This window comes from Myotis yumanensis, unplaced genomic scaffold (genome assembly GCF_028538775.1).
Source record: "Myotis yumanensis isolate MYYU_CA2020_CCGP unplaced genomic scaffold, mMyoYum1.0.hap1 SCAF_17, whole genome shotgun sequence".
Lineage (NCBI taxonomy): Eukaryota > Metazoa > Chordata > Mammalia > Chiroptera > Vespertilionidae > Myotis > Myotis yumanensis.
This window is the reverse complement of record NW_027223768.1, coordinates 5,930,539-5,940,782: the sequence shown is the minus strand read 5'-3', so window position 1 is coordinate 5,940,782 and position 10,244 is coordinate 5,930,539. Positions and strand designations below refer to the sequence as shown.

The 10,244-nt window shown below is 58.6% G+C and overlaps 1 protein-coding gene and 1 long non-coding RNA gene across 3 annotated transcripts in view; one reads left to right on the top strand and one right to left on the bottom strand.

Annotated features, from left to right (window-relative positions):
- The first annotated feature begins 152 nt into the window (after positions 1-152).
- Positions 153-4,680, top strand: LOC138995699 (uncharacterized). The gene is made up of 3 exons (XR_011468663.1): positions 153-316; positions 3,568-4,056; positions 4,160-4,680. It is a non-coding gene; the product is annotated as an uncharacterized lncRNA (long non-coding RNA).
- A 1,369-nt stretch (positions 4,681-6,049) lies between these two features.
- The window catches only part of SLC6A17 (solute carrier family 6 member 17), a 38,760-nt gene continuing 34,565 nt past the window's right edge, over positions 6,050-10,244 (bottom strand). For both annotated transcript variants that reach the window (XM_070396170.1, XM_070396171.1), the window contains exon 12: positions 6,050-9,930. In XM_070396170.1, the coding sequence (XP_070252271.1) occupies positions 9,562-9,930 (369 nt within the window). In that variant the 3' untranslated portion in view covers positions 6,050-9,561. The remainder of the gene's footprint in view (positions 9,931-10,244) is intronic.

Below are 10,244 nucleotides of genomic sequence, written 5' to 3'. Positions count from 1 at the left end.
CCCCACCCTCAGCTCCCCAGGCGGGGTGCTCCCCCAGCGCCTGCCCCCGAGAACTTGTTTGCTAAGTGACTGCGAAGCTGCCATGCCCAAAGCGTTGGGCACCAACAGCTTTGACTGGCCTCATCCCAACAGCAATTCCCAGATTCATTTGTTTTTAGGTCCAGAACTTCTTAATCTTTAAATTAAGCCTCTCTTTGTTTTTAAAGCAGTTTCAGGCAGCCTTTCTATATCCGTCTGGATGATGGAAGGAGGATCCTAAGGCAGAAATGTGACGGACGCACCTGCCCTAGACACCTGTGCACCCTCCCATCTCCAGGTCAGGAAGGGGTGCGGCTCTCCTGGGACAACCAAGACAAGGGCCGAGGAAAAGGGAAAAGCCCGGTGCAAGTTCAAGGGGTTCTTATAAGCAAAAGTCTCATTAAGAATGAAATCAGGAAAAAAAAAAAAAAAGAATGAAGGCAGAGCTCAGCCAGTGTGGCTCGGGTTGAACATCAACCTATGAACCAGGAGGTCAGGGTTCGGTTCCCAGTCGGGGCACATGCCCGGGTTGTGGGCTCGATCCCCAGTGTGGGGCGTGCAGGAGGCAGCCGATCAATGATTCTCATCATTGATGTTTCTCCCTCTCTCTCCCTCTCCCTTCCTTTCTGAAATCAATTAAAATATATATATATATATTTTTTTTAAAAAGAATGAAGTAAGAAAACCGAAATGACAATGATCTTTGATGATCTATACTGATGTGCAGAGGAGGTGGGTACCATCTGGACTGTAGTCAGAAACACATTCACTGGCACCCCTTGTACATCTGGTCCCCCCACCCCTTGGACGTGATGTCCGCATTTGAGAGTTTAGCTGCCCCTGAGTTTGCTGCGGCAAAAAAGAAAAACCCCACATGTGACTGGGAAGAAAAGACCCGGGCCTGGCCAGGAGCTGGAGTGAGGAAGGTGATGAACCGACCCTGACGAATGGCCGTGAAGTCCTATCTGGTTGGGTACCTCTCCCCCACGTCCTGTTCTTCACGCTGCCTGAACTCAGTCATCCCAGAAGGAGAGGCGAAAGCCCACCCTACCCCTGAGTCATTTGCTCATTCAACGAGTATTTCTTGAGTGCCTACTATGTGCCCGAAGCTGTTCCAATAAAACCAAGTCCCCCCCACCCCCCAAAAAACTTGCCCTAGGAAACCTCTGCCTCTTGGAGCTTGCATTCTGCGGTGTTTGCAGATGGTGTTCCATTCCTCCAAGACCGTGGCATGTGGGGAGATGGGTGGAGGGAGAAAGCTGCCCAGGAAAAAGGCGTGGAGGGAGGTCAGAACGCTGGGGTTGAGGTAAGGGAACCCTGGAAGAGCCAAGGAAATCTGAAGGCCCCGCCTGGGAGGCGCAGCGGGAAGAGGTGCCCTGGGTGGGAGGACCCCTGACTCCACGCACTGATGGGCTCCTGGCTGGACTGGGGATCTCAGCCTCAGGTCACGAGCCTGCAGAGGCCTCACCATTTGCTAAAGGTTTTATGCTAGAGCTCTGGGCTACCCTGTTACTGGGCCTTGCTGGAATTTTCTGGGGGACCGAGTGTGCCGCAGTTGGCATCACAGGGCTTGTCCCCTGTCAGTTCTGTGTGTATGAGGTCATGCTATTTCCCCAAAGCCCAGAACCCAGGGAGGGAGGAGAGCCCCCTGCCTGCCTGCCCTGCGCGTCTACTGTGGGTGGGTGGGTGCTGCCCCCTCGTGGTTCTGGGAGACCCTGCGCCAGACCTCACAGCAGCTGGGGGCTGTGGTGGTGAGAAAAAGGGGCTAAAAGGCCCGGAGTGACCCCTGATTCTGGATTTCCTGTCAATCCCAGCACCTCATGCAGCTCTGGCAGCATAACTCCCAGTTGGGGCTCTGCCTGCTCCCTCCCCTTTCCATTCCTCCAAGACCTTGATAACTGACAGGCGTGAGCAAGACTCCGACGTAGTCAAGTTGGACGTTCCTAAACCTGTGTTCCTCTCCCTCCATTACCCCCGTTCCTCCACCCTGTCCCCTGGTGCTGTGGTGTCTTGGGTGGTCAGGAAGGAACATCTGTCTAGGAGCCAGTTCAGGCGGAAGTGTCAGCCACGGGCCTCCCTCACCAGGAGTGAAAGTGTGGCCAGCGACTAGGGAAACAGGGTTTGGCTCCTGAGTGACACTGACAGGGCTTGTAAGCACCTGCAGCATTTCTCGAACAGCCAGCTCAGGCCCTGGCTCTCAGAGCTGAGCGGATCCCGCCGGCGTGGGGCTCAGCTGCTTCGGGGTGACAGGAGCCATCCACTCTCTTCTTTGGGCTCTGCTTGTTTCGAGGGGCTCCAGGCTGAGAAGCAGGTCCCATAGCTGCCAAGGCAAGGTCCTGTCCAATGGTACTCACGCCCGTTCCCCCCCCCCCCCCCCCCCCGTTGGCATTGGAGCTCCTGCCAGGAGCCACCCCCTTCTCCCTCAGGTCCGGGTCAAGGAGCCAGTGTCCTTTCCCGACCTGCCCTGCTCCCAGCCCAGTTAATTGAGTTGCTTTATCAGCCATCAGCACTGAGGGGAGGGCATAGGGCCTTTCCCCTCGTGGAAGGAGAAGGGAAGGAAGGGTGAGAGGAGGCTGCCGGCCTCCAGATTGTTTATCGGTTGACTTAACCCCCCCCCCCCCCCCCCCCCGAGACACACAGGCTCCAACCCAAATGCTGAGAGCCTTCCCAGGCCGGGCCTGGGGAGGACCAGTGTGGAGCACAGCCCACGGCCCCGTGGAGGTCAGCTGAATGGCTCTGCACAGGGATGAAGGCAGGGTTTGGGTGGCTGTGAAAACCCTAGTGAAGGTGCATTTGGGGCTCTGGGGAGCTCCAGAGATGGCCTTGATGGCCCAGCTCTTGAAGGGAAAGGACCAGAAGGGTGCAGGCCACACACTCGGGCCTGGCCAGGACTCAGAGCCTTGTAAAGCGTGGACTTGGAACCCAAGGGCTGTCAGGGGTCCGAGTGCCTGTTCCCAGGCACATTCTCCTTGAGAGGTTTCAGGCCCTGGAGCAGCAGTGAGCTCCGGGGACCAAGGGCAGTGAGTGACACAGGGGACCGTGGCCTCTGGTTCATGGGAGTCACAGGGCCAGGGCCAGCTAGGTGGCCCCCAGAGCCCTCCTTGCTCAGGGCTGCCGGGGTAGAGACCCAGCCTATGTCCAGAGCGCACGCACGTACCTTAGCTCAGGGCCCAGCTGGCGAGACTCAGCACTCAGCATGTCTCCATCTCCATTCCTCCCACCTGGGCTAAATTCCAGCTCAACTGGTTCATTCCATTAGAACAGTTCATCAGTCCTGATGGACCGGTCCCCTCCCGCAGTGTCCTGGGAACTGGGAAGCATCAACTGGAGAGGCCGCCGAACCCTGGCTCCTCGTAGATGCTCACAAAGCCCAGGGGCAGCGTGGGGAGAACGAACACCCAGCACCCAACCGGCTCCAGCCCAGGGAGCCCCAGGTGGCTCAGCCCCGTCTTCCTGCCCCGCGGCTGGCACTGTGCCAGACACGGAGTAACCCCAACAAGGGTGTGTTTTTTGTTGAGGGACAGACATCGTCTTCTCCTCATTCTCCAGGTTTCTTCCTACAGAAGACGATGTTTAAGTAAAGGACGCAATGGTGTGCCTGGCACCGTGGGTGGGAGTGGCAGGACGTTCCACGCCAGGTTATGAGGCCTCTGCAAGGCAGGCCCTGCCTGGTCCTTCTTTGTATGTAATTCTCAGTGCTGAGCACAATCCTGGGCGCTCAGAACGCTCGTTGCACGGACCCGATGAGGCAGTGGGATGCGGGGGCAGCTTCACCTCTTGTCCCTTGAAATGGCCTCTCGGTCACCCTGAGCATCACAGAAGGAGTCTGCCCTCCGGAGATGAGGCCAGCGATGCTCCCGAGGCCAGTGCGGACTCCTCTGGTGACAGTCGGAGCCCAGCCCTGCAGCCATTGTCCCCAGGTGCCAGCCGTCTGGATGAGGCTGCCGTGGACGCTCCGACCAGCGCTCTGGCCTCAGTTGACACCAGGAGAGTCGCTCAGACAAGCCCTGCCTGAATCCCTCCCTCAAAACACCATGGGTATAATAAAACAGTTGTTTTAAGCCACTAAGATTTGGGGTCACCTGAATCACAGCAATATGCATCGTCTCATTTCAATCCATTCATTTTACTTGTTTTACAGACTAGGAGATGGAAGCGCCAAGGCCTTGGTCTCCCAGGAGGCAGAGGGCCTAGCTGGCATTTGAACTTGAACACGGGAAGTCTGGCTCCGTACGCCCTCAAACCCAAGCCGTGTTAGACTGCTTCTTAGGGGATTGGTGTGTCCCTCCTGATAGGAGGGTTGATATTTCAACCAAAAACATTACCTTCAACCACAGGGTTGGATAAATTTTCAAGGCGTGACATTTCCAGCAGCAAGATATTCCCCGGTTAGAGAGACATATGGCGAGGTTTGGGGTCGGTGTGGGAGTGGTGGGGGGAGAAGGGGTTCCCTTCCCTTTCCCCAACTCAGGACAATGGGAATGGTTTCTTTATCCTTGTGCAGCCATAGCTGGCACAGAGCCTGTTACAGTGGATGCCTAATAAGTGTTTGTTCATCCCTGGCTGGGTAGCTCAGTTGGTTAGTGCGGCGTCCCACGAGGCCAAGGTTGCTTGGTTCAATACCGCCCCCCCCCCCGCCCCCCCGGCACATCCAAGAATCAATCAATAAATGCATATAAATGGAACAACAAATCAATGTTTCTCTCTATCTCCCTCCCTTTCTTTCTCTAAAAACAAAATCAGTTATAAAAATAAATGTTCGTTCAACGAATAGACTAATCCACAAAGGAGTAAGTGATGGAGGACAAGGGGACCAAGATCTGGATAGAAAGGTTTTCCTGCCATCTGCTGGCCGTTCCTGGAACAACACCGTCTCCTGCGGCAGGAGAAGGAAATGGAGAGACCCTGGGGGGACTTTGGCTGGCAGCTCATTCCAGGCTGGAGAGGGGTGCCGTGGGGGGGTGGGGGGCCTTCCCTCTCCCCCGGAGCCAGTCTGTGCTCCTTGAGGGCGAGGCACGAAGCAGCACTCCCCCCACCCACAGCTCCGTAGGTGCTTACTAAACACTTAAATTCATGACAAATTCCCTATTTCATCTTTACCTTCTGTTTGAAGAGAGGGGCTGCTCTCTCACGACTTAGAACGCGGCTTGCTCCAAGGAACCCTGCGGCCCCTCCCCTGGCTCTCAGGCCTGCCCAGCCCCAGCCCCTCCCTGAGGTGGGTCGTCGCCCCCCCCCCCCCGGCCAAGCTGGCAGGCAGAGCTCTTCCTGGCAGTAAGGCAGGGCAGGGATTTCCCCCTCTAAGCCCGGGAAGTGGACACCAAACACCGTCCTCACGTCGATGGAGCCTCATGTTCCTCAAGTGGACAGCCACCAAGCCGAGCCTTGAACAGGGCAGTCACCACAAACCCCAGTGGAGTCGGGTCCTTATAGAAAGGGACAAGAGCAGTGCGTCAGGCTTCCCAGCTGCCGATGTCGACCTAGGAACCAGGAGGTCATGGTTTGATGCCGGGTCAGGGCACATGCCCGGGTTGCGGGCTTGATCTCCAGTGTAGGGTGTGCAGGAGGCAGCCAATCAGTGGTTCTCTCTCATCACTGATGTTTCTCTCCCTCTCCCTTCCTCTCTGAAATCAATAAAAATGTATATTTTAAAAATTCTGTCTTCTGTTGGTTGGATTCATAGGTGGGAAACCCATGGGTATGAAGGGCCAGCTGTATATTTATTGGGAAAAACCCAAGTATAAGTGGTGCCGTCCGGTTCAAACCTGTGTTGTTCCAAGGTCAACTGTCTTCCTCAGACAGCTGTTGCGAACATCCCATGAGAGTGGACGTGTAGAGTCCTTGGAGCCCAGTAAGGCCTGCTACCAGGGCACCTAGACAATTCTTGGAGAATAAATACATGTCCCTCCTCCTCCGCCCCAAGTCCCAGCCAGCCAGCCACACCCACAGCTCCCACAGCATCCCATCCAAGCTTTTACCCCAACGCTGCCCCATCCCATCCCTGATCCTGGCAGGTCAGAAAGGCAAGAGGGGGTTGGTAAGAACAGACACTTTATTGCACACCATGGGGGGAGTAGAGAGGAAGGGGGCTCCAGCATGACAATACCTCGTCCCCTCCCCTGGGCTGAGTGGTCCTGACCTACCCAGGGCTCTGCCAGCCATGAACTTGCACCAGGACCTAAAGTGATGCTCGCTGTCTGCACTTGGGCCTGTACCAAGCAGCGCTCGGGGTGAGGAGGGACGCTGGGCCCCCGCCCCAGCCCCCAGCCGTTAGGCCTCAGGGAAGAGGCAGTAGGTCCCCAGTTTTGGGGCCTCGTGGACGCTCAGGGCGCCAGGTGCCTTCCAACAAGTTCAGTCTCTTCTCTGTGGGGAGGCAGTGGCAGGGGTGCGGCGGTGAGGACGGGCAGAAGGGCGGCCCCTGCCTGTAACGCTGCAGCCCTGCCGGCCTGGGAGCACACAGCTTCCGGCCCCCGGCCTCAGGCCATGCAGGCTGGCTCAGGAGGCGCCTCCGGCACTAGGAAAGCAACAGTCTCTGCAGATTTATTGCTGGAGGGCAAAGCCGAGCTCAGTGGGATCAGCTCGTGAGCCCCACTGTCGCCCGCTCTGGGCCTGGGGCTTCAAGCTGCCTCAGCGGAGTCGGCTCCCTGAGCAAGAAGCTGGTGATCAGGCTGAGGGGCAGGGACCGGGACTCTCTCAGGCACGCCCTGCCCTGGAGTCGCCGTCTCCTGCGGGCTAGTAGGGGTTGGGGACCCTGTGCCGAGATGTAGGCCCCCCCTCCTGCTCCCCCAGGAAGCCTAGGCTGGATCTTCCCTCATCAGAGGCCCCACCTGCCCCAGCCTCGCCCACTGAGGAGTGAGCGAAGGTGTGTGTGTCAACAGCACAGGCGACAGGCCGCAGGTCCCTTCGGAACACGGTCAGGACCTCTGAGACCAATGCAGGGCAGGGCGCTGTGAGGGGCCCTCTTGGGGAGGGGGTGTCTCACCCGCTTAAGAAGCCTGGACTTTTGTCAGGATGAAGAGCTTGCGACTCCCGTGGAGACAGCAAGAAGGTGACTGGAAAATGAATCGGGGGGCTCCATCCCCAAGGCCCCTCCTTCCTTCCATTTCTGGGAGCCCAGTGATGGCACCAGCAAGGATGGCCCGCTTCCCCCACAGCAGGGGCGTCCTGCAGCCCTGGGGACCTGGCTGAGAGGAGGAGGGGGAGCAGGGAGGGCAGCGGGGTCTTCAGGACATGGGGGACACTGGGGTTCACAAATCAGCACCCACACACACCCACCCCCACGTATGTGCACACATCACACACATACACGCACGCACACCAAGCTCTGGGCCCTACGACTAACACAGCAGAGAGAGAGCCCGACAGGCCCGGCAGCAGCCAAAGGCTAGGAGCGCGCCAGTCCGCACGGACCACGCCCCTGTCCGAGGCTGGTGGGCTGGGGCCTGGCCCGGCCACAAGCTACAAAATTAAAAATATATCAAATATACAATGAAAATAGATCTGTGCAGCACTGAGGGTGAAAATAGTCCGGCAGCCACAGTATATTGGGTTGTCCTTTAACAGCATTTACACCCACATGTACAGATTGCATATACAATAGAAACAGAATACACAGAGGAGTATATATAGCATGTCTCTCCCGGGCCTTGCTCTTCCTGCTGCTGAGCTGGTGGGACTAGGCATGGGGCCCGGTAGGAGGTGGTATCAGGGGAGGGGCCTAAGGCGGCCTATTATGCCCCAAAGGCTCATGTCTCTGGGGAGACGTGGGCCTCCCTCTCCCCTCACTGGAAGGGCAGGGGGGCTGAGAGGCCAGAAAGGGGAGGAGGGATGGGCGAGTAAGAGAGATTGTGGGGCAGGGGGATGGATCCCCAGGCAAGAGGGGGGGCACAAGAAACTAAGGGGCCAAGGAGGGAACCTGGGCCTAGTCTGTCCTCCCCTGCCCCCCAGTGCTGAGAGCAGTCAGAGTCACAAGTGACTCAGAACCTTCTGTCATGGTGCCCAGGCCTGGGCCCTCCCTGTCCACCACAGCTCTCAAAGAGGTTTGCTGTCCCAGCCAGTTTTCCTTCCTTCCTATCTTCCTTCCATCCATCCATCCATCCATCCTCCCATTGGCCCATCCATCCATCCACTCATCCACCCACCCATCACCCATCCATCCATCCATCCATCCATTCATCCATCCATCCATCCATCCTTCCCTTGGTCCATCCATCCATCCACTCATCCACCCACCCATTATCCATCCATCCATCCATCCATCCATCCATCTATCCTTCCCTTGGTCCATCTATCCATCCATCCATCCATCATCTATCCATCCATCCTTCCCTTGGTCCATCCATCCATCCATCCTTCCATCCTTCCCTTGGTCCATCTATCCATCCATCCTTCCATTGGCCTATCCATCCATCCATCCTTCCCTTGGTCCATCCATCCATCCATCCATCCATCCATCCATCCATCCATCCATCCTTCCTTCCATTGGCCCATCCATCACTCTGCAGGCAGTTGTTCTCTGGTCAGGTTCTATTCCAGGGTAGGCAGAAGGGAAGAGTGGGGGTGGGACACAGACACCCAGCCCCTCCCCTTGGCTGCCTTCAGCGTCCACAGCACTGTCTGTGGCCCCGACCGCCATGGACTGGGTAGCTGTGCTTACATTACAGAGGAGGAGTGGCAGCCCAAAAGGGCAGTGGAACGATCTCTTTCCCAGGTGCCAGGCTTCCTGGACAAGGGCCCTGAACTCCAGGAACCCCGTTCCAGGGAGAAGCTGCCACTAGAGAGAAAGTTGGGTCCCAGGTGAGAGGAGGGGATGTGCCTTGCAATTGTGCTCCAAACCACCCAAATTGTGCTGTGGACAAGTGTGCTCTGGGACTCGAGGAAAAGACAGAGGCCACCACTCGGCTCCAGGATGGGGCGGGGAGGGGAGGGGGCAGGGAGATGCAAAGCCCCAGTGGAGGCGTGAAGGGTTCAGACCCAGGCATGGCCCTCCCAGGCAAGGTGCAGGAGCACCCACCACCACCACCCAGGCCTGGCCTGGGACATCGGAGACCCCACCTGGAGCTGGGGGTGGAGGAGCCCCCCCCCTCTGCTGCCCGGGCACCATCTGCCTCACACGGAGGAGCCCCACCCCAAGCTGAGCCCTGGGTCCTGGCACATCTGTCCCATCCCCCGCCTGCAACCAGGCAGCCTCTGGGATACCCCACCCCACCCCGGTGGCTGTCACCACCCCACCACCTGGCAGCACAGAGGGCTCCGAGACCAGGATCTGCAGGCAGCAGGTTAGGGGGAGAGAAGGGAGGGGTGACCCTGAAAGTGGCCCTGGGAGTCTCCCCTGTATGGGAGTCAGAACTTCTGGGCTGTTCCAGTTACTCGGCTGCCACGCGGTGATAGGATCTCGGAGGGTTAGATGGCGCAGCCCCCACTCAGGTCTGGGGTGCAGAACAGGCTGGGGGACGAGGCAGGGCAGCCCCTCCCCTGGAGGAGGGCCAGGCAGGGGGGCTGGCTGGGCTGGGAGGGGGCGAGGGGCGGGCGTGGTGGGGGTGGTGGTCACAGCTCCGATTCCGGGGTGCTGGCCAGGAGGTAGCCGCTCCCATAGCGTCCGTTGGGGTTGCCGCTGGGCTCCAGGGGCGACGTGCTGCCGGGCCCCAGGTAGGAGCGGTGGGTGGGCATGGGGGAGGGCGCCTCGCTGGGCACCTTGCTGAGGATGAAGCGGGTCTCGTCATTCTCCTCCAGGTTGGAGATGTCCTTCATCATGCGGCCCTTCTTGTAGGACACGGACAGGGTGTTGGAGCCGTCCGACAGCAGGTGGAAGTGCCTCAGGACGAACACCACGGGGATGGGCAGGGTTGCCACGACGATGAGGATGATCAGGAGTGCCATGGCCCAGTCGGGGAAATACAGGTAGCGCTCGGCAGCCTGGGGGCGGGCGGGGATGAGGGCCGGTGCCTGGCACTGCCACCCCTCACCCACGCAGGGCCCCTCTTCCGCCCTCTCCCCACCCCACCCCACCACCGTCTGGCACCAGCAGAGATGAGGGGCAGCAGCGACTGCTACTTGAGGTAGCCGGTCATCTGCACCCCAGTTTCTGCACTTGCACAAGGGTGGGCGAGTCCACTCCACACCAGGGCGAGAAAGCACGGGTCAGAAAGAGGGACAAGGGCGTTAGCCTTTCGACCCTCGTGTCCCTGTCTGTACCACAGGGACGATGCCGCCTCGCCCTGGTTGCTGGA